This window comes from Coffea arabica, chromosome 9e, assembly GCF_036785885.1.
Source record: "Coffea arabica cultivar ET-39 chromosome 9e, Coffea Arabica ET-39 HiFi, whole genome shotgun sequence".
Classification (NCBI taxonomy): Eukaryota; Viridiplantae; Streptophyta; class Magnoliopsida; order Gentianales; family Rubiaceae; genus Coffea; species Coffea arabica.
The window spans coordinates 28,379,757-28,404,515 of record NC_092327.1 but is presented as its reverse complement, the minus strand read 5'-3'; the positions used below and the strand labels follow the sequence as shown (position 1 = coordinate 28,404,515).

General features: G+C 38.6%; 1 protein-coding gene across 1 annotated transcript; it reads left to right on the top strand.

Moving 5' to 3' along the window:
• Window positions 1-1,103: 1,103 nt before the first annotated feature.
• Window positions 1,104-3,847, top strand: LOC113709921 (protein FAR1-RELATED SEQUENCE 5-like). The gene is made up of 2 exons (XM_027232762.2): window positions 1,104-3,331; window positions 3,604-3,847. Exons 1-2 carry the CDS (start codon window positions 1,104-1,106, stop codon window positions 3,845-3,847), a joined length of 2,472 nt encoding a protein of 823 aa, XP_027088563.2.
• The last annotated feature ends 20,912 nt before the right edge of the window (window positions 3,848-24,759 follow it).

Sequence of the window (24,759 nt, the reverse complement as noted above, 5' to 3'; positions counted from 1 at the left end):
GCAATTTTCAAAAGAAAAATTGCTACGTTTTCCGTGAATATATTTTTCAATCAGTTTTTTATCTCACATATATTAAATCGTTACAATAATTTTTCTACAAAAAATTCAAAAAAATGCAATCCAAACATAACCTAAGATAGAGTGCATGAAAATGGAAATGTGCGCCAATCTTCATGTTATTCAACCGCCATTCACGAGAATAAAAAAAAGTCAAATCATTAGCTATTAGTCAAAATTGGTGTGCTGATTGCCATGAAAATAGGGTCTACATAAGTGGTTGGCTCCAATTGTCTTGAAATAGGGATCTGAGGAAGGCCCTTCCGAAGCTGTGGTGACAGACTGCAGCGGCGTGGAACAGAAGCAGAGAAATCAAAGGTGAGTACTTTTGTCCATAACTTTGAAAAATGGAGTAGAATAACGAGTAAAGTACGTCTAGTAGGGTGATTTCTACAGTTCTTGTAAGAGGCAATGATAGAGGAACAAGGAATACGAAATACGGGGTGTAAGACCCTGCGTCTTCGAACAAAGATGAAACGAAACCGGGAAATTATCGTAGTTTGTTTGTGCACCGAGATTTGTGTACGTAAGTAAGAAATGTTGGTCCTCTAATTTGTATTAAATTGTGTAAAGGAAATTAAGCAGAAATGAGTGAAGACGTGAAGAGGACGTTGTAACAGGACTAAAGTCTTAAAACAGAGTGATTTGGATGGCCGTGTGGACATCGATAATGGCCCCCATACTGCATTGCGAATGCTTATGTGAAAAGAATTAAAGAAACACACAGTAGAGGTTGAGTTTGTGGGTGTTAATGAAAATGCATGTCGATAGTGGTATTTTATGCTAAAGGTTGATATAATTGCATCAGCCACACTTATAAAAACTGTGTATATGAATGTTAGAGTAATGTTTATCGTCTGCATTTTGTGAAAGTTGTGAGGTAAAGTATGGTTTGTTAACTGAAATGATCGTGTATATATGTTTTGTTCCACTAGTAGACGAGCAGTATTTATGTTACAAACGAAAGCATATGGGGAGGCTGAAAAAAAAATGTTAAGCAACCATGGTTAGAAAAAACATTGAACAACCACACAGGGGTTGTAACTATGGGGCAGGATGGGGCGCTTAAAACTCATGACATGGTACAGGGAACAGAGAACGGAAAAATGGGGTTGGATGTTTGCGGCAGGTTAAGGTCATTTGACCTTAACCAAGAACCTGAGTGTGACCGAGACACATTCATTGAAGAAAGCGGTGGTTCAATAGGAGGACACGAAGATGAGGAGGCAAATGAATTGGTGGGCGCAATAGGCGTGGATGACGTAATGAAATTAACATTTGACACGGAAGAAGAAGCTTGGGAATTCTATAATTTGTATGCGAAACTAAACGAATTTGGAATTCGTAAAAGTAATGCCAAACGAGATGCAGATGGCATTTCAAGATTTAGAAAATGGGTATGTTGCTGTGAAGGTTATAGGAATGAAAAGTGGTTTAATTATGAAGACCGGAAAAGAGAAGCAAAACCAATCACAAGAATCGGGTGTGGGGCTTGCTTTCGCGTGAAATATGACATAGAATCGGTAAAGTATGTGGTGACACGTTTCATTATGGAGTACAATCACCCGCTGGCATCAGAGGCAAATGTGCAACACATTAGGTCGCATAGAAAAGTGAGTGATGCAGAATATGCGCAGGCAAAAAGTCTAAAGTTGGTTGGGGCCAGAATATGCCAGATAATGAAACATTTTGTTATCAAAGCCGGAGGGTATAGTAACGTGGGATTTTGCATTAAGGATTTGTATAACCGAATGGACGAGGAACGTAGAAAAGATATTTTTAATGGCGATGCAGAAGGGGCACTTGGGTTCTTGGCAGCGAAGAAGGATGCCGATGACATGTTCTTTTATAAATATCATGTAGATAACGAAGGAAGATTGGCAAGGTTGTTTTGGGCAGATTCTAAATCTCGTGCGGACTTCAGTGTATTTGGAGATGTATTGGTGTTTGATACAACATACAAAACAAATAAATACCGCAAGCCACTAGTTGTACTTGCAGGGGTAAACAACCATTTGAACAGTACTATTTTTGGCTGTGCACTGCTATCAGATGAGAGGATTGAAACATATGAATGGGTGCTAAGTACATTTGTAGAGGCTATGAAAGATAGAAAGCCAGTAGCAGTGATGACAGATGGGGACAGTGCAATGCGAAGAGCCATAAAGAATCTTCTCCCGGATGCTTGTCACAGGCTATGTTCGTGGCACTTGCATAGAAATGCACGGAGTAATATTCGCTGCGAGGAGTTTAATAACAGGTTCTATAACCTGATGGCGAGAAAGTGTAGCACTCTTGAGTTTGAGGATCGGTGGGCTAGGTTGGTTAATGAATGTGGGGTGGTAGAGAATGAGTGGGTGAAGAAGTTGTACCGTAGGAGAAGGTTATGGGCAGAGGCCTATTTACGCGGTCATTTTTTTGCAGGTATGAGAAGTACTCAAAGGTGTGAGAAAATGAATGCTTTTTTGAACGAGTACTTGAATGAAAAAATGCGACTATATGAATTCGTTAGAAGTTTTGATTTGGCAATAGCATGGCTTCGACATACTGAGAGCAAAGCAGTTCACACAAGCGAAAACACAAAACCAGTCTTAACCACAATCCTGCCCGAATTAGAGGGGAGCGCAGCGGAGGTGTTTACAAGGAATGTGTTCTTCATGGTGAGGAAGCATTTGAACAGGCAAGAACTTCTAATTTCTGAGGGCTGGAGCGAGGATGGAGGGAATCGTACATATTATTACTCGAAATATGGTGGACACGAAATAAGTTGGAGGGTGGATTATGATAGGTCAATGGAGAAGCTAATCTGCTCTTGCATGAAATTCGAGTCAAAGGGGATTCCTTGTGCTCACATGTTTCGCGTGATGGTGGTAGAAGGAATGAACAGGATCCCAGAAGCATGCATTTCGAAGCGGTGGACAAAGGGAGTTCACTGTAGTAATAATGGAATGAAAGCATTTGTTGCAGACGAACAGCTGACACAAATGGCCAGATATGGCACTTTAAAGTCCAGCTGTAATACTATGTGTTACTATGCCTCCTACATGGATGATGCGTTTAATGACCTGCAACAGATGTTTGACAAGCATTCTGTGGACCTAAAGGAGAAGTGGATTGATAGGGGATATGGGGGAGATGGATTTGCAATGGATTCAAGAGTGAGGAACGATAGAAGTAGAAGAACATTCGGGCTGTTAGATCCCAGGGTGTCCCGGTCTAAAGGTGATCACAAGCATGCAGAAGCAAAGAAGAAAAGAAAGTGTGGTCATTGCAGGTACTATCGGAATTGCATACGTAGTTATACAGTAGTTAATTGATAAAATACATGAAGTGGACAGCGAAGGTAATAATGAAGAAGTGGGTATTTTTCGTTCTTATTAACAACAGTAGTAAATAAACACATAATTAAAAGTGCATACAAAGTATACAAAGTTATTGGCAATGCAAGAAAGTTGAAGTGGTGTAATGTTAGCACTGTGCTCGGTTAACGTGATTACTTGCAGTCACAAATGATTTGACATGTGATATATGGGTTGAAGATTGCAGGCAGGCCACAACCAACGAACATGCCCATACAAAAAGAATTCGTACAACACAGCAGTTGATGATGATTATATGGAAAACTGTTTGGATGACTCGCTGGAAAAATCATTTGAAATTGGTACGGGCTGGAGCGACTCAGGCGAATGGAGAGGACAAGCATTTGTACCACAACCATTCGGTAGCGGTGGAAGGGACACAGGTGGCCAACAAAGAAGTCCAGGAGAAAGATGAGGCACTACTGTTGTGATGCTTCGGTTTGCAGTTACGCAATAAATAAGGCAGGTTTTGGTGAGTAGAGGTGCAAGAGTAGTCTTTCCATGAAACAAGTACGAAATTGTAGAAGGGGAAGGGTTTGTATCTTTCCTTCGCATTAATTTGTCTTGAGCATGAGAAGGCTACAAGGTATTCGTGAATGCGGGGAAAGCTGGGTATATTGTTTAAAAAAATTTGATTCCGTTACCATTGAAGTGTAAATAATGTAAGTTTGAATGTGTCATGGGCCATTGTAAGCTGTTATCACCACAGCCACTGAAAGGTTGTAAACAGTCATTGTACTGATGCAGTACCTGTTGGTAAATGGCTTTGTTGTTCTTATTTCACTGCCGTTGCGTGTGTAAATCCTATTATATATTCTTCTAGGTGTGAAATGCAGAGGTTGAAAGAGATGGTATGGTTGTGCATGGAAGTAGCAGCCGTGACGACAGACAGGTTACAGAGCAACACCGGCTTTAGGGATTGTGTTTTGTTATGTATCGGTGGGGTGAAGATTATTCAAGGTTGCTAGGTGTAGATGGGTAAGTCATTGTAGTTCCACCGAAGGGGTCATGCACAGAAGGATCACCAGATGCATGACTGTCAAGGTTGCGTCGTAAGCACTGCTGTAGCAAATACCGCTACTGCACTTGGTTAATAGGAGAGTAAGTAGTTGACAAATTGTTTATTAGACGAGCCAAACTTGTTCCTTTTTTTGTAAATACGAAATTAAGTGGAAGCGTATGTTGCGCAAAATCTCTTCGTGGGATAGACGTTTTCCGAAGTGGCTACTTGGGAATCAGCTTCAGTTGCCCAGCTTTTGTAAACTGGTGCCGTACGCTGCTGCTATAAACTGCTTTTACGATTGGGCTGTTTGTTCCTCGCCTTGCTATCCTAACCAATGACCATAAGGCCCAACGCCTTTTCTTTTGCCCATCGTTCCATTCATGTGTAGGAACAGTAACTTCTGTTTCTCCCCATCTATTTTCATTGCTCACAATGCTTATGCGTCTCTTCAGTGCACCAATAACAATGGTATTATTAGTTATATGTATTATATATGTACATTAATTTATGTAATATAATTAATATTATGAATTATACTACTAATTATACATATTTACTAATAGAAATTATTAATTAGTTCGAGTAACTTTACTAATACATTTGTACCAATATATTTAATTAGCCAATAACTATCAATTACAATGTGGTTTGTAATATATTTATTAGGGATAATTTAAGAAACCTCCCCTGAGATTTCTGACACTTTCACTGGCACCCCCTGAAGTTGTCAAAATTTGACTGACCTCCCTTGCCTTTGAGTTATTGGGTCCCTTAGCTGACATCATGAAGGCCAAAATTACAAATATATGGTATGAACTTGGGATTTATTACTGATGTTGGGGTTTATTATTACCGTTTAGTCGGAGAAAAAGGAATCTACAGTGATTAATGAAGCCTAACAACAATAACACAAACTGTGAGAGTAATACATGAAGTAAAGCTGGATTAGGGAGTAAGGCACCTTTTTTGTGCCATTATTGTGGGTGCTGTTTCAGTTAGAAATGTTTTTGAAATGCCATTCAAAAAATGGTACAGTAATTTCTTATGAAAAAAAAAATGGTAGGTTATCTACGTAATATATGTAAAAAATAGTTTAAAAAGGAAATATCCCATAAAGTACCAACTCTTTATGGCTTTTCTGTATTACATGAATGAAGTACCACGTTTTGTATGAACCTTTTATTATAAATCATTTAATTTTCATAAAAATTTGCAAATAAAATTCAAAAGCCGTTACAGAAACATCTTTACGAAAGGAAAACTAGCATTTTTTGAATTATTTAATATAAATGAAATATTTTAAAGTAAACAAAAAAAATTGTTTGCTATAATATACCAGTTCTTTACGGGTTTGTTCCATTATATGAATTAAGTAGTAGCTGTTTAAGAGTAGTTGACTTCGAAATAGAAGCGCAACTTTGAAATACGCTATTTTAATTTTAGTAAATTTGTTTATATATGAAAAATTGGTTAACTAGCGCAGTGAATTCAAACCCTGCTTATGTATCGGGTAAAAAAAGTACTCCAGGTCTGCACTAAAACACCAGCTCTTTATGCCTTTTCTCCATAAATCATCCGTTTTCCCATTTTTCCACAAGCTAATTCAGGGGATGTTTCTGAAATTAGCCCTTACAATATATATGTGTATGTAAGATTAATAATTATATAATAATAAATATGTTTATTATTATGCATATAAGGTTGCAAAATGATTTAATTTAATATCTTATATACGTTATAACTGTGTAAAATATTAGTTAATTAGTATTTATATATATTATGTAATTATAGATAGATATTTATAATTTCTTTGAGGGGGTTTACTCTCGGAAAAATGTGCAGTAGGAGCTTAGTCTCGGAAATTTGCAGAGGAAGTTGTTGAAGTGAAAGAAAAAGGGAAATGTGTCTTGTGCACAAAGTAACGAAACAGAGCTGAAAACGATTAATTTTTTTTACACCATTTGTACATTTCCAATGGAGTACAATATTTCAAGTAACTAGTTTGCACAAACTTGAACTCATATTCTTGTGTTGGAGTTGCATTCATACAAAAGGCTTTTCTGTCATGATATAAATAAGTTCGAAAAATGTAATGCATTAAATGTGATAGATTTATAATAACAACAACTTCCATTTAAATTGTTTTGTTGTAAATATTTAATTTCACTGCAAACTTCAATTGTAGGTGAAGAACAATCTGGGACAGACGAAAAATAAGAACAGGACTATAAATTAGTTGTGGGAATTATCTGTCAACTGTTAACATTTTCCGTGTTCAAGTTTAAAATTGTATCAGAATTACGCAACACACGTGGCGATTGCTCACAGCTTAGCTTTGTTGGTGGGCAGTACCAACAAGTTTGCATACTCATTCCTCCGGCTACACAACCTTGTTTGCGGTTTGGGGCCATGGGTGCTCAGTCTTTGGCATTATGAATTCCCTGACATTCGTGAGCTTTGGCTCTACCAAGCTCATCCGTAAATGTCTGCGTCCCGGCACTTGTGTTCGGACGCTTACAAACACAGGATTTCCGGCCACCAAGTTCACCGCGAAGGCAGCGTTTCCCTGTCCCCTTTTGGAGCTTCAATGCACTTTCCAAAATTACCTGTATTTGATGTAGCCTTTGGTCCACCACTTGTGAGTTGTCCGACACATTGGATGCCAAACGAAATATTTCTGCACTTTTTTCTAAGACTTTCTTTCTCAGGCCCATGCACTGAACAAGCAGGTCCTCGTACCAGTGTCTAGGCACCTAAGCGGAAACAACACAGATGGCTGTATTAATTTTACACAAATTGCGCAAATTAAATGGCGGGTGAAGTACAGGGCGAAGAATGCCATACCACATCACCAACAGCACATGGAAGAGGCAACCCTATTACATCGCCACCAACTCTGTGAATGCCCTCTTGCTCCAGTGATCCATCAGTTTGTATGCACAACACAGACCAGGGAGGGTAATTAATTGGATGTTTCAGTGACGGTGTTGTGGCCTCACTTAGTGGCAACTGGTCACATATATGAATTACGCACTCCTTCCCACTGGGTGCCAACGTGGAGGAAGTCATTGGTTTCATTAGCCTGCTGCACACAAACTCGTCATACGTAGCATATGGAGGGGGATCTGGGTATAGGCTTGCAATGGGCAGTCCACGAAGCACATCATGTAGCCTGTTTCCCGAAATTGTATCAGTGCTGTACATATCTGATGGCCGATGGGGAGGTTGCTTTGCACATACACCTGCATACACCTGCCTAATAACCCTCTCGCCCAGGTAGTAAAATCTTCCCATGGGGCCATCCAAAAGCAATCTCGTTGCAGTTAGTTCCTTGGATTTGAGATACCGACTCGGCAATGCCATTGCAGGGAAGGGCAGCCAGTTCACCTATGACACACAATTAACAAGCGATGTAACATTGGTTTGTTTAACAGGCGGAACAAATTCATAACAACTGTTAACACTTAGGCGGTAGAAACTATTGGATGTTCTAAGTAGGGGAACTAACGTTTTCCGGGTTAATGGTGTCAATTGCGCGGCGAAAATTTTCGACCGTAGACGGTGATAGTCGGTTGGCTCTATTACACGAGCGCCATCGCCACATTCTGGGCAATACGTCCCTCTCGTCCTGTTTCAGTTTATACGGACTTAACTGAAGAATTTCGTAAGCCCACACCTACACGTGGTCGTACAAATTATGTCCACCGTTCGAGATGAACACTAACTGCCAGAAAAGTTTATGTAACGGAACATGGAAATGTCGAATTGACACAAAGTGAAGGCAATTCTGGACTTACCTCCCAAACGAAGCTGTAGCCGCCTAGGCTTTTCGTCAGGCGTCGGGAGACGGCGGACATAAATCTGTACAAGGTTGCCATCCCCGCCCCTCCCCAGTTATAATCCCCTATACGATCTACGTCCTCCAGCGCAGGCAGACAGCACAGGTGAATTGTTTCGGCCGTGTTGCTAAGTAAAGTGCGGCCAAGCATGTATAGAAAGAAAGCTCTAGTCAGATGTGCCAGCTGGACGTCGTCGTTCTCGTCAATCGCCTTGTCTTTGTAGAATGACAATATATCGGTAACTCTGATGGCACCGGCAGAAGCAAAAGCTGGCACCCAACCCAATTGCTCCTTGATGTAATTGGCATTTTCCCTAACATTGTAATCCCACGGAATGGGCAAGCCGCCCACTGCAACACCGGTTATACAGGTGAAGTCCAAGGGTGTCAGTGTCATCTCTCCGAAAGGCAAGTGGAAGGAGTTTGTTGAGTCCCACCATCGCTCCGCAAGTGCGACAGGCAACTTCCTATCTCTATCGGCCACGGGCAAGTGGCTCAGAAAATCCCCAAACCCAGCACTAACAACTTTCGCGGCCACCTTACGAGGCAGCCTCTTCCACCACTCCATAATTTCGACTGACGACCCTCTAGGATAAATTGAATAGACTTCCTGTGCATTAATGTAGAACCAATTCAGCCATTTTTATATATGTATAAACCAAATGAGGACTTAGGGCAAAATAAGCACAAGTAATTGTCGACATTGATTCTGCAACATTTACCCCCTGTGCAAGGAAAATGTGTGATATGTGGCTTTTCCGATCAACCAGCAGTTCTTGCGAGTGTTCTTCATCACGCGGTGGCCGGTAGCGATGGAGCCTGCCCATCGCACGGCTGTTGGAGTTGGATTTTGGACGAATATTGTGACGGCGCAGCCTATCACAAAATCCCCGTCGCCCCACCCGCGATTATGAACAGCTTTGCCGTTAAGTGTTGCGGCCTTGTATGTGCGTAGGCGCCTTTCTTCGCTCAGAAATTTGAGTAGTTAGACATTTTGGACGGCTGTGGCCAGGTTGGGCGTGCAATGCCCTTGTACCTTCTAAGTAAGGTTGCAAATTGGGAAATATGTGTTACAGTGACGGTCGGCGGGTGTAAAATAGCATGTTTTCATTGGCCTTTACATACATACCCTTTTCAATTTTACTTGGACGACTACGGAAACAGTATTGTGGCCAACCTGCGCGTCGTAAGCAATTAAATGTCTCCGAACCTTTCATTATAGCAATGGGGGAAATTGGATTACAAAAGATCCAAAAATTTGAATTTAAAAACACAAACCGCAATTTCGGGACATTAACAGCTAAAATTGAAAAGCAACTGTAATGGATGGTACGGACGATAAACGAATACGGGTTGCCACAACTCCAATGACACTACTATGTTGACACGAGTTAATATTTCAAATAAAAATAACATTCCACATATATTCATACTAAAGGACAAAACCACCAGCTCTTGGGTTGGTGGCCAGCACCGAGCCCTTAAGGCTTTGGTGGGGTGGGAGGTTTGCCTCCCACAAAAACTGTGTATTAGTGGCTCTGCTTCAAAGGGATAATTTCAGAAAAAGCTCCCTTGAGGTTTCTGACATTTACACTAACCTCTCCTGTGGTTTGACCAATTACACTGATCTCATTCCATTTGTTACTAATCCTTTACAAATTCAGTCCAAATGATTAAAACATTGTTTTAGAGAGTGAAATTAGGATTTTGTACCTGATTTGTCCCTTGTGCTACTTGTCCAAAGAATGACAAAGTATTACAAAATAATTAACAATTAATAAACTTTAAAAAGCGTAGTTTATAGGCAAATATGTATTATTTATTTAAAGTACCAACTCTTTACGGGTATTTTACTTTCAAACATTTACTTTATTACAAATATTTCTTCTCAAATACAGATTTGTATTTACTCTCAAATATTTAATTTTTGTTAAATACAAAACCTACCAGTTTTTCTTCCATAGAAATATTAATATAACACTTTTTGAATTTGCTGTGAAAAGAAATTTCATATATAAAGTTAACCCCAATTTATTGTGATTTGGAAACAGAATTTTTAACCACTATTATGTGCACGTAATGATACCAAAAAAGAAAAGAAAGCAAATCCATTATGAGTGCATTATCGGTTTAATAGCAGCATAGTTTTAGTTGTAATTAAATAAAGAGTAGTGATAATGTTTCTAAAATTTTAATAATTAGAAAAAATATAGAAAGCCACAAAAAACCTGTCACTATCTTCAACATCAATAAAAAAAAATACAGACTTGCATATTTTTCTTTCTTTTTTGAGAGAAATAGCGAGTTAAGCTATCCATTTAAATCATGTCTAATAGCATTACAAATAGATGAAAACATTTCTGGCTGAACTTGTTATAGAAGCAAGCTAGCAAGTTTAAATAAAAACATGAATTGCCATATTTGTAAATCTACACATGCAAATTAAAATCCAACAATTTGTTTGATTGCAAATATGTCTTCTTAATCAAAATAGAATTTTCTAATAATATTTTGTAGAGTGACACTCTAAGCTAAAAGCCTGAATACTAACTTCCACCACCAAATGCATTCCTTTGAAAACTGCAATTGTTTTAGCTATTACTTTGAACAAATTATTATTAACTTCTTTAGCCAAATAGTAATGACATGTCCATTTCTATGCCTAAGAATCAGCTCAAACTCTAATTACATTATCTATCATTATGGGCAATAGAAAAGGATAAGAGTAAGTCATATAGAACCAGTTTCAGTAAAAGATTATGAAATCTAATTTTGCACTTCTTTTATTTCCAAGCTATCATTTGCTAAAATTAAAACCATGAAAATTAACTACCTATCATGGATACAAGCTAGTCATTCAAAATGTTGAATGAAGAGATATAAAATATTATCTTCACATTCTAAATTGCTAGCCCCAACAATTATTTTACACGTCATCCACCTTATCCATTTTCTAAGCATTTTTCACAATTAATAAACTTTATATAAATTAAAATATAATTACCTATCCATAAATTAAGAGATTCTGATTAATTTTTAATTTAATAAGCATCATATTTTTGTTCCTGATCATCGTTTACCTTCGATTTTCATTTATTAGATTTTTTTGTCCTCTATTGTAGTACTATCACCTCTAGTGCAAGTTTAGATTTTTAATACTGCCATGTTTATTGATCTTTTAAATGCATGACATTATTTCCCTTTTATTTGCTAGTTAAACTTGCACTTTTACTTAAGATTATTAAGTTAACTTCATAAAATATTAACAGCTAAGTTTTTTCTGTTACTAATAAGTTTGACAATGCTCTCCTATTATTTACCCTTCCACTTGTCAACTTCATACCAACTTCGCATATTTAGAGAGAGTTGTACCATGATATAAGATATGAATGTACTAGGAGGCGTCTGATGGATAGGGGACAGATAAACGAAGAAGGAAATGAAGATGCGTTTTCACATTTTTTAAAACTCACCCGAACATATCAGTAAACAACACCATTTTTTTTTAATTTGTGTTCAGGTTTATCGGAACTGCTACCGTAAATATTCACAGTCAACAATTTTATTTTACACGTCATACCACTTACACTTGTTTGTCAAGAAATGCAATGATCAAATTAGTTATAAATTTTTTATAATAGTGCAAGTACTGGTAGATGGGTATTTCTTAATATAATTTGTCGGATATCGATACATTTTTTAAAAACTATTTCTAATCTTCCCAACCAACCTAACCCTCTCATTCACTGTTTTTAACAAGCCTTCTGTTATGTAAATCATTATGGCAAACACATTTTTTTTAGCATGTTATGCATCACTTTTTCCAAATTTTGTGTATATATATACATATATACACATGTATATATATTTTATTTATTATTCTGTACCACAATATACAAAAATGTAAAGATATTATTTTCATTTTGAATACAATCTCGGGCCTAGGATGTGTCAAAATACTACTGTGTCGAACTACGCATACGTTTGGGGAAAAATTATGGAATAATTGTTAGATAATTAAGGAGCATAATGAAACTTTTTTTTGGATTATTCAGTAGCCGAATTTGTAAATTTCAATTTACGCAATCAACTCGTAGGGGACCATGGCAAAATAAAATGAACAACATCGCTTATTCTACCGTTGCAAACAAATAAAATGAACAATCCATTTGCTGAACCCAACTCTTTAATTCTTTCGCTAATCTTCACAAGCCGCGAATTGTGAATTACTAACACTTAAGTTTATCAAATGTAAAGAAAACTGTGAATTTTGCTGATTTGTCATGAATGATATCTGCGGCTGCACAGTGCATCAGGAAAGCAAAGATTGGACTAATTTTTTGGGCGGAAACATATGGTTTCGTCCTTTCGCCATACGGGATTGGGACCGCCAGTGTTGCGCCCCAAAGCATATGTGAACGGCCATGCTGTAGTAGTCATTCAAAAGCTTCACAGTAGTGAAATCTCACTTTGGAATTCACACAAGCAAAGGTGGGCCACCATTGGCGTATGACCGTTCATTAACTGGCATCCGTACAACTTTTATGGCTTCTCCCATAAGCAAGATTGGCGCCAGTCTTGTCCGCACCAGATTTACACCCCAACCGAGCTAATGGAAACTCTCTAACATAAGCTCCCTGTAAGCCATGTGAGTCGTATGATTTTTTATTTTTTATTTTTTATTTTTTTTAGTCGTATGATTAAGAGAGCCAAATTTTCTGTCGGCTTAAAAAAAAGCCAGTGTTGTGCCTTACACCAGTTGTTGAACTTAGTTGGGTCTTATTAACCCACTAACTCGTACAACCGCTTCAAAAATGTTTTTTTTTTATTTATATTTTAACCCTTAAATTAAGTTGTGTATGGAACATTGTGTACTCTTTTATTGTAATGGAGGAATGTCGTAAACAGCTGCTATTTTCTTCAAAAACGGTTGCATTGTTATTCGACCCGCAACTAAATGTATTTGTAGAAGGGAAACTGAGTACCCATTTAAGGAGCATAAATAAAATTTTCTTTCGGGTAAACAAATATAAAATCGATTTACGTTAATTGACCAGCTCTTTATGGCTTTCCGCCATTATAAGAACAGAGTACCCATTTAAGGAGTATAAATAAAATTTTTATCGGGTACAAAAAATATAAAATCGATTTACGTTAATTGACCAACTCTTTATGGCTTTCCGCCATTATAAGAACAGAGTACCCATTAAGGAGCATAAATAAAATTTTTATCAGGAAAAAATTTTTTATAAATTCGATTTACGTTAATTGACCAGCTCTTTATGGCTTTCCGCCATTATAAGAACAGAGTACCCATTAAGGAGCATAAATAAAATTTTTATCGGGAAAATTTTTTTTATAAATTCGATTTACGTTAATTGACCAGCTCTTTATGGCTTTCCTCCATTATAAGAACAGAGTACCCATTTTTCCATAAATAACATTTTTATCGGGTAAAAAAATAAATCGATTTACATTAATTGACCAGTTGTTTATGACTTTCCTCCATTATAAGAACAGAGTATCCATTTTTCCATAAATAAAATTTTTTATCAGGTAAAAAAAAATAACATCGATTTACGTTAATTGACCACCCATTTTTCCATAAATAAAAATTTTAATCGGGTAAAAAAAAATTAAAATCGATTTACGTCAATTGACCAGCTCTTTATGGCTTTCCTCCATCATAAGAATAGAGTACCCATTTTTCCATAAACAAAATTTTGTATCGGGTAAAAAAAAATTAAAATCGATTTACGTCAATTGACCAACTCTTTATGGCTTTCCTCCATCATAAGAACAGAGTACCCATTTTAGGGTACTCAGAAAGAAAATTTTGTATCGGGTAAAAAAAATAAAAAATCGATTTACGTCAATTGACTAGCTCTTTATGGCTTTCCTCCATTATAAGAACAGAGTACCCATCGTAGCCATATCTCCTCCTATAAAAGCTTCACACAACTAAACTTCTTCCTTGCATGCCCATTCACCCCGGCATTGGTTTCGCACAACAGAGTACCCTATTGCATGCCGCTTGAGCTTCATACAACCCCGTTGTATAAGTTTCGCATCTTCCTTTTACCACCCGTAAAATGTAAGTACTGGTAGATTCTCTTCGTTCTGTATGTTTTTTTTCCTGAACCGACCAATCTCGTCGTAACATAATCCTTTTTCAGACTGACTCATGGCAGGGTATGGACGACTTCCTGAAATGCATGTCCTCAACAACGGAGGCATGGTCTGCTACTTTCAACATGAGGTCTTACCACTTCACCACATTGGCGTCAAGTGGATAGTTGAGGAAGCGCTGGTGCTGTTAGATAGGTTTCCCGGAGCGGAGTTTTCGCAGTCGATGCTGGTGTCCTGCATCCCCGTTCGCAACCCCATTGCGAACGAGGAAGTATTCCGTTCGCTGGTCAAGTGGCGCCGTCGTCCACTCCCCCTTATGCAGAACCTGAAGGCGTTTTACATCATGACCTACAATGCCTGGTTTGTGGGCAAGGAGGAATTTGTTGCACATTTCCTCGGTCTAAAACCACTGTTCCATACCGACGTGTGGATCCTCTTCGGCGCCAACTTTGAAGACTGGTCTGTAACACGGTTTCTGGCAGAACAGGGGTATCCCGCCAGTATGACACGCAACGTTGCCATTGCGGACAACCTTCACACCGCAACCATTTGCTGGAATCCATCAGCTGTAGAGATCACGTTTGAAGACAGTGATGCTATTGACAGCCTTCTCCTCACTGTACGGCGAAAAAAATATCGCAGCTTTCTCAGGGTAGCTACCACGGTTGCCTCCTTAAACCCTATGTTTGGTCTTATTGTGGAGCGTTTCGAGTGAACGTTCGCAGTTACAGCGGTGTGCTTTTAATTTTTTTGTTGAACATCATATTTGGAGGTTGGGCGGTTTTTTGTTCATGGCCCTTGCTGTTGTTGGGCGTACCATGCATGATTTTGATTGTAAGCGTATGAAGGGTAGGGGTTAGGGGATGATAATATGCAAGGCCTGAAAATGTAAGGTGTGCACCCTATTGTCGGATATGTAAGCAGTAAGCGGATGTACTTAAATCCAAATATATAAGTAAGAACTTGTTTCGTCGTTCAACTCCACAAATTTCGCTGTGATAAACCTAACAATGCTGTGCCACATCCCAATTGGTTGTACGTAAGCTTCAGCTTGTTCAGTTGGCTGGCTAAGCTGAAGTTCATATTTAACAACGCAGCGGTTGCCATCGCAGTGACTAATGACGTTCATCGATCCATCTACGATTCGTAGTACCTTATCCGCACACACATTTCGGGGGACAAAGGGAACAGGCATTTCGAAAAACCACATCATGCACAATGTAAACAAAAACCAAATACGGAAACCTAGTATGTTATATAACGCAAAATCACCATTTACACAGTAACACTCCGCCGGTTGGGCCAACTCAGTCGCACATGCGGCAACCACCGGTTGACAACGGATGGACAAAAGGCAATGCAACAGCAGTAGCAACCAAAAATAGAAGAGGCTGTAAACGAGCCTAAATGCCCATTCTATCCTTATGGAGACCATAGAAACAGTACTGTACGGGGGGGGGTTGGAGGAAATGCAGTCAACGGCAACACATTAATTCACGGTTTCAGAACCAGAACAAGGACTACCGCCACCACAGCTACCACAGCAATGTTAAGGATCGTCACGTTCCTTTGCATGCTTCTCAGTTCATCTATGATGGCAGACACCTCCGCCGCGGGTGTATTTCTGACGGGGGCGGTACTTGACGGGGCGGGATCGGGAACTTCAAACCCCGTTGTTCGTGCAAACTCATAACACCAGCCAATGAACGTTCGACAGGGCCTCTGTAATACAACTACGTTAGCAATCTGAAATATTTGTTTGGAACAGTTCTACCGTCGAACTTACCAGGGCGTTAGCGCAGCGATAGTAGTGGCGCCCCCTGTTTGCTTCAGACTTCCAGACAACACGAACTGCACAGCTTCGACCACAATTGCAATATAATGTAGGTCAGACCGTGCTATTGGCCGACCCGACTGAAGACGAAGAAGCCATTCGCAAAGGTTAATCTCCTCCGGTACACCGCCTAACTTTATCGCTGCCAAACACAAGGACACGACGCTCCCACGGTGTCCACGGACAGCGCCTTTAACAAGAATTTGGGGGTTGGAAGGAATAGGTTTTACTTCACAGTAGTCAACACATTTGTTTGCTTGTTTAGTTGATGTTTCGGAACGAATACAATAAATATGAATAATCTCACTAATTTGTCCCTGAGGTTTCTGACACTTTCACTGGCATCCCCTGAGCTTCTCAAAATTTCACTGACAGCTCGTTAATTTTCAGTTTTTTGTAACAATGCAGTCCAAATCTGATTACAATATTATTTTCATCTGTGAGAAGGTATTTTTATATATTCTGTATGCCCCTTTGGTCTTTGTGTTGGTAGAAGATTGAAAGAAGAATAAATTATTGGAATGATTACTAAAGTTGAGGGGTTATAAGTACAATACAAAAAATTGTAAGCACCAGATGTGACAGGAAAAATGCCGATTTTCATAAATTTTAAGTCAACTAGTACGTTATCTATTTAACATAAAATAAGTAACTAATTAGACTAATTAAATGGAAGAAACTCGTAATAGTGGAAACCTATACAAAACGGATATATTACTGGGCAATCACCTTTTTTTTTTTACTTTCACGTATTTAAATTATGTTAAATACAAAACCTATTACTTTTCGTTTCGTAAAAATATTAGTATATCACCTTTTAAATTTTACTTACGCTAAGTAATTGCCAAATGTATCTGGTGGTTGGTAATTACATTTAACTAGAATAACAGAAATTTAATATCTAATGAAGGTGATTAAAAAATTATTACTCGTAGGCGGCAATAGAAGAAGTAATTTGGCGCCAATTTGTGAAAGTTAAATTTATGTATTTAACATAAATCCAGAGTATGTGAACGTTAAAAAAGAAACAGAAAGAGCGCATAACATACCAGCTCTTTATGGGAAATTGACAGGTTTTTTTATCTGTATCCATACCGGCTTTTTATGGGAAACATACCAGCTCTTTATAGGAAAAATTTGGTTACATAGCGGCTAAAGGAAAACTAGTATGTTTTGTACCAACTTTTTATGGGCAACATACTAGCTCTTTATAGCAGCAAATACAGGCCAAGACAGAACTAGTATGGTTTTTTTTTAGGAAAAATTGAACAAACAACGCATACTATACTAGCGCTGAATGGGAAACTGGCATGTTTTGTAGTACGTTTTGTATCCGCTTTTTTGCTGGAAACATACCAGCTCTTTATAGGGAAAATGGGTTTAATAGCGGCCAAAGGGAAACCTAGTATGTTTTCTGTGTAACATAAATCAAATATGTGAAAGTTACATAAAATAAAAAATGTTATGAAACAACTAAAGTGTGGATGTCCCTATGTATTCCCAAGAGGATTAATTCATGAAATATTGCTATATTATGTATAGAAGTTACAATCCATTACAGGTACAATCCTCTACTCATTTTCTCTCATTATTGAATTGAATTATAGTATTTCATGAATTTTAGTTTATAACAAAAAATAATACATAATCATATTATAATAGAGAAAAGGCTTACAGAGTATAAACACCAGCTCTTTATTACTTTTAACCCACTTGGCGAATAAACACCGGCTCTTTATGCCTCTTCTCAATTAATGGGTGATAGACTGAACGGAACATCCGTGGCAGCATACGAGGAGTCAGTCTTGCGGGAGTATATGCATCGGACGCGACCTTTTGGTTGCCATTTAACCCGCCGGACCTCTCTGCCAAATCTGTGCTAGCGACCATTAACCTGAATTGCTGGTTGACGACCCATTACAGGTACGAACTAAGACTCCCTGTTTATCACTGTGGAAGCTCCTTTGCTCTGCGATGAACGTCGGCCAATTTACGATGTACGTGTAGAGCGTGACTGTTCATGTTCCCTTGCTATCGGTGTTTTGTTACAGTTCGTATGAAATAACCGTATTGACAGATACGTTGGTCTGTTTGTAAAATTGTTTCGGATGACTGTTTTTTGATGACAGAATGTTGCGTCGTTTGCAAGAGAAGTCGCCACTTTCCCATTTCTGTTCGTTTATCGCTACGGTTAGTCGGTCTCCCACAAACTCCGTATATATTACACCTTATCAATCATTATTGGATTTTATAAGGAAGTAGGTGTTGTTTGAAATTTACTCCACTCTTGGGCGTTTGACGGATTCACTCAACTGTGGCCAGTAAAAGGAGTTAACCGGACATGGCCAAGGAACAAAAAGGGAGTTCAACAACCTCCATCCTCTCCCTTCCGACCGAGGTGCTATCCGAGATGCTTGCACGTGTCGCATCTTGTTCATCCACTGATCTTTTCCGGGCAAAACTATGGTTCGTTCTGCTATTGGTGATACAAACAGGAAGAGGCGTTTCCTTGAGTGACATGTGCTTATCGTTTGCGTTTAATGGATCATTTCTCTTATTTTGCAGCTGTAAGTTGTTTTACGAAGATTCGGACGCAGACAACATTTACCACCGGGTGTCACTCGACAAGTTTGAAATCGTTCCGTGATCAAAAAACGACCAAGTGTCGAGGTTCTTGAAGAAATGTAGAGAAAGCAAAAATCCAGAAGCCTTGTATCGAAAAGGAGTGGTAAGCATCGGGCCGATGTCCCGTTTGCTCTAAAATTTCTAGACTAAGCTGACGTCATCTATTTCATTTGAACTTCATTGTGATTTTGGTCTGCACACTTTACCGCAAAAGATATATACAACAGGTTATGCACAGCTTTGTGCCCCAGTAAATAATTATAGTCCCGCCTGGACTTTTTGATTTTTTCGTTACTATTTCATGACTTTTACGGAAGAGTGTAATATCAACCTTGCACTGTTTAGGTTGATTATTTTACGGACAAGCATGAGGGCTCGGCATTGGAATGCCTGGAAGAAGCTGCCAATTCAGGCCATGCCGATGCTGCATATGCGTTGGGAATAATTTACATGTTTGATGGTGGGGACGTGTTAAAGCACAAAGGTATGCGACTGCTGAGCAGGTTGAAGAAATCCAGAAAGCAACTTTGTCGTGACAATTTGCGAGCGCTGCTGAGGATGATATGGGTCAAGAAGCATTTGTTTCTAAACCCAACGCCCATTTGTTGTGCCATGACACACGAGAGGAAACATCTTCATGGCCTATGGATGCCGATGACGTGGAGGAGAGTACATGTGAAGGCTGCGCTTGCGATGAAGAAATTGGAGCAATTTGTGCTGCCCTACCTCATCGTTAGTGTATAAGATTGAATGTTGACAACTCCTTTTACTGCACAAATTTGTCACCATGGTGTACAAATTAATTATGTTTTTTCAGTAAATTGACCGCTACTTCTTACTCTGTTAATATTACTGGTATGAAAAGCTAAATAGCTTATCTTCGCCCTTGTATGTTCTGTAAAGTATCACTTTCTCGTAAAAGGCCAGCTCTTTATGGTTTTCCTCCATTATAAGAATAGAGTACCATTTTTTATCGGGTAAAAATAAAATAAAATCGATTTATGCTAATTGACCAGCTGTTTATGGCTTTCCTCCATTATAAGAACAGAGTACCTATTTTTCCATAAATAAAATTTTATATTGGGTAAAAAAAAATAAAATCGATTTACGTTAATTGACCAGCTGTTTATGGCTTTCCTGCATTATAAGAACAGAGTACCCATTTTCGCATAAATAAAAATTTTTATTGGGTAAAAAAAAATAAAATCGATTTACGTTAATTGACCAGCTGTTTATGACTTTCCTCCATTATAAGAACAGAGTTCCCATTTTTCCATAAATAAAATTTTTTATTGGGTAAAAAAAAAATAAAATCGATTAACGTTAATTTACCAGCTCTTTATTTCTTTCCTCCATTATAGCTTTTTATGGCTTTCCTTTACAATAAATTCAATTTACGTAAACAAATTTATTTATGGGATTAAATAAAAATAAAAAAGTTCCTGAATAAAACACGAGCTCTTTTTGGCTATCGTCCATAAATTATCCGTTTTCTAATTTCTCCATAAGCTAATTCAGGGGAGGTTTGTGAAAGTATCTCTTATAATATATGTGTATATAATATTAATAAATTATATAAATACATAATTACATTTGTTATTATGAATAGATTGTAATATAACCCGCTTGTAATTTGGCTTCCGCATAACCCGCTTCGGAATACACGCTGGAATACCGAATCGGGTTGATCTTGATTTCACGAAATCGGGTTTGCCTCCCCTCCACGCCCGTTCCCGCCTGATCAATTATCCCATAAAAAACTGGTCTTTTTTGAACTTCTCATCGTTTGTCCTGTTGAGCCCATTAAAAGCTCCGTTGTTGTGTAAACACACTTCAAAAGCTTCGGTTTAAACTTTCCCCCCTTTCTGAAATTTGGAGCAGTTCGAAGAGTTTTAGGCGGCAAGATCCAAATAAATCGGATTTATCGCGTTCGCTTCCTCTGTTGCTCAACGTACTCAACAATTGAATCGCATCCCGAAGCAAGCATAGGCAGTAAAATGGAGGCTTGTATGAGTCTTCCAGTGTATGCAGGCATGTGGGTCGACGTACAAGCTCTCGCTAGTGAGTGTATCGATATCACGGAATATCTTAATGGCCAAAATTTGTTAAATTTGCTGGGAAATAATGACAAGTGCTATGATGCAATGGTTAGGGAATTCTATGCTAACTGTAGGGCAAATAAGCAGAAGTCTGTTCTGCGTTCAGTGGTTAGGAATGTACATATGGAATTGTCTGCTGAGGTTTTGTGTTCAGAGTTTGGGTTGGTTGACAGTGGATACACTGTTGACTATAGACGGATTAGCGCAAAGAATGTAGATAAGGTTGCTGTGAAGGGGTACAATGACCTAGAATTTCTTGGAGAGATTCGACCAAATGGTTACAGAGTTATGAACTTGGGCAAAAAGAATAAGTTTTATGCGTCGTATATGAAAGTGTTGCCACGGCTGTTACATCTGATAATAACGCATAACATTGTACCTAAAGCCGGAAGTATCACTTCCGTTAGTGCATTAGAAAGAGTTATATTGTGGCATATGTTACACAAACAACCAGTCAACATAGCCAATTTGATCATTGCAACTATGCTCAACAGGATTAGGAAGATTAAGAGCAGGGAGAATAAGAGAACACATCCCCCTTTTGGTATGTTGCTGACCAGGCTCTTTAGGCGCTTTAATGTGCCATTCTTGGTTGACCATGTTGACAAAGGATTTTACGCCCAAAAAATGGGAGTATCGTACTTCAAAAGACTGGCATTCAAAGGTGAAGATGGTGGTTGGATGTGGAAGAAATCCTATACCTCTGATGCTGTCATTGGTCAGACTGGGGACGCGAATAGAAAACTTGTAGAAATAAAAGAGATGGATAAGGGGGGAAGTGTGCTGGGGTCGAGGTGCGGCCGGTTGTGGGGGAAAAGGCACACCTTGAAGATGTTGTCATACTATATGAACAGACCAGAAAAGGGGCAACTGTATGTGACATTGTTATTTTACTCCTTGTTTCTTCTTCTCGATGACAACACAGGAGGATAACCCAATATTTGTATGACTAGGTTGTGGATAAAGTGAAACAAATTTTACAAGGGGTTGGTGCCATCAAAGTGAAGGACTGCGGATTTGAGACATTGCCATTTCTACGAGATGTAAGACATGCTCTTGCGCTTTCCTGTAATCCCCTTTATATATGCTAATACCTTTATTGTCCAGTGTCTACCACAAGCTTCCGGCGTACCACCTGATGAATTGAAAGAAGCCGTATGCTTTCATGTCAGAGAACTCGTCCCGCACATGTATGTTAAACTATCGGTACTGTCAATGGCTAACAATGGTCTCGCTTTCATCTCTTTATTGTAATCATGTCAATCATTGTTCACAGCTGTGTCAGTACACTAGATAGGCAGCATCTCTTTGATATTACTAGAGAAGAACTGGAGCAAGTGATGCATCAGGAGACATGTCTCAGTGACAAAGTAAGTTTTTTATGCGATTGCACAGGCCTACCTTGTTCACTGATCTCGCTTTGTATTTTCACTCTTATTGAATGTTTGAATTTGTTCCATTCTGTGAAGGTTGTGACCCAGTACCTTCACTTACGCCAGAAACAATATAAGCAATTTGTTTTCTTCAATCCTATGTTTTGGGTACGTAACGAAAATTATTGTATGTGCTGTTGTGCCTTGCAAAATGTGGAACTAATACTTGCTTCTCAATCACTTCGTTGTAGCTGAAATGTGTGTTAGACTATCCATGCATATCTCCCGCAACCAAAAAGCCATTCGTTGATCAAAGCAATGACGACTCCATGACAAATCCTGAAAAGGCAAACATTAGCTATCATTCTCACCTTAACATTCTTATACAATATGAGTAGCAGCTGCATGTTAGTGGAATTGGATTCAGCCTAATATGCCTTAGCTTTTAACACATTCGACATTGCTTGTTGTATGTGATTGCAGATTTTTTTCCCAATCATTTATTCAAATCATTGGTTGCTCATGATTGCACATGTCAAGGACAAAGAAGTGTACATTGTTGATTCTATGGACAATTACAAAACCTTCTACCAAGGTTTGATACAATCTGTGGTGAGTAAACATCAAAATCGTACCTTAGCTTCATTTCCGAAGAAGGTAACATATTTCTAACATTCGATACTTGCTGTATTTATTTCCTTTTTAGGAATGGATTTTGATGGAAATTTTCCACGAAAATCAACCCTGGACATTTATTCTTGTAAAACACAAACTAAAACAGACAGACGCGGCAAGTTGCGAGGTTTTCACCTTGAAGTTTGCGCAATGTTGGGCAAAGGGGTGTCGGCCACAATTTGTAAGTGCACAAATGGACAACCCCTTCTGGCAAGCTCACTTTATTGCGTCTGACATTATTTGTGAATGTATGTACAGCTTGATGCTGTCATTGCTAGAAAATTTATTGCCTGGGAGATCGCTTTGGGGAAACTTGCGGATCCGTTCGCTTATGCTGCTTTCCTGATAGAAAATAAACAGGCACATGAGGCTGTAACCAGAGGAGATTTGCAAGATGATGCTACCAACGATGTGGGGCATCAGGAAACAGGGAACGGTACATTATGTCTCGCCTTTACTGTAATATTAAATTTTAAATTCTTTAGGGCATTTGCAAATTATTGGTACGAAATTAATCTTGTATAAAGGAAACCATAAAAAGTGTATGTACCTCTGTTCCGATACATCTCCCCGTGACCATCGCATTCACAAATTGCTTTTCTACTCCCGCTATTCCATTATTGCAGGGCTGCTGCTCACGACATTGTAATAAATTCTCGACCCCAGATCTTTGCTTTACACTTTCCAATTCCTCTTGTTTGATTTCGCATTATGACATTCAAATTGGATCTCACATGCAAAATCCATGTGCTGAAATGCTGTATGCCTTCAATTTTTCCCCAGTCGAAGGTACAAGGGTAACAAAAAGCCCACCAGAACTTGCGTCCGCCAATGATTCAAAGAAGAAGCTTCTTATTCTTGATTTGAATGGAGTGGTTCTGGGCAGTGCATTTCCCCATTCGACCAGAAATCGGGACTTTAACTTCAGACCACATTGCTTTGAATTTTTGAAGGTCTGTCTGTCATATTTTGAGGTGGCTGTTTGGTCATCAAAGCTAAGGTATCCGCCAACCTATATTTGAATTACTTCATTAACTGGAACTTCAATACAAGTTTTTGTGTTATCATTGGAATTGAAGACATTTGTGTTTTCTGCAGCCACAATATTCAACCAGTGTTGGACAGTCTATCCAAAAAAATGAATGAACGTTTGGAGCAGAGACTGTTATTTGTTTGGGTGAGATGTAATTCACAAATTATTTCGATTGTGTGTAGTCAGTCCGTGTGCAAGACTTCTGATAAAGGAAAGTCGGGAACAATCAATATTGTGCAGGATCAGTCGCGGTGCACTATGACACAAACCAGCCTTAGGGAAAATCCAAACAAAACGGTGATGTTTAAGGACCTGAAACATGTGTGGGGAGAATATAAGTCGTACAACAGCTCTAACACGATATTAGTCGATGATTCTCCGTATAAATCATTCCTTAATTCTGTAAGTGCACCATACCCACTGATCGTTATGTTGTATATGTTCCGGTATGCACAAATAACATGATCAGGGCTAACTGTTTCCATATTACTCATTCTTCAGCCGTACAATGCCATCTTCCCCACCTCTTATACATGTTACACTGTAGAAGACAATTATTTGGGTAAAACGCGGTTCGCGATGCTTTGAAATGTGGCTTTTGCTACGGTAAGCACAGCGTGTTCAGCTAGCCTGACACAAAACATATTTGCAGATCCTGAAGGAGATTTTGTACGACACCTGAAGAAATTGGCCAGTGCTGATAATGTACAAGATTTCATTAAGCGAAACCGTTT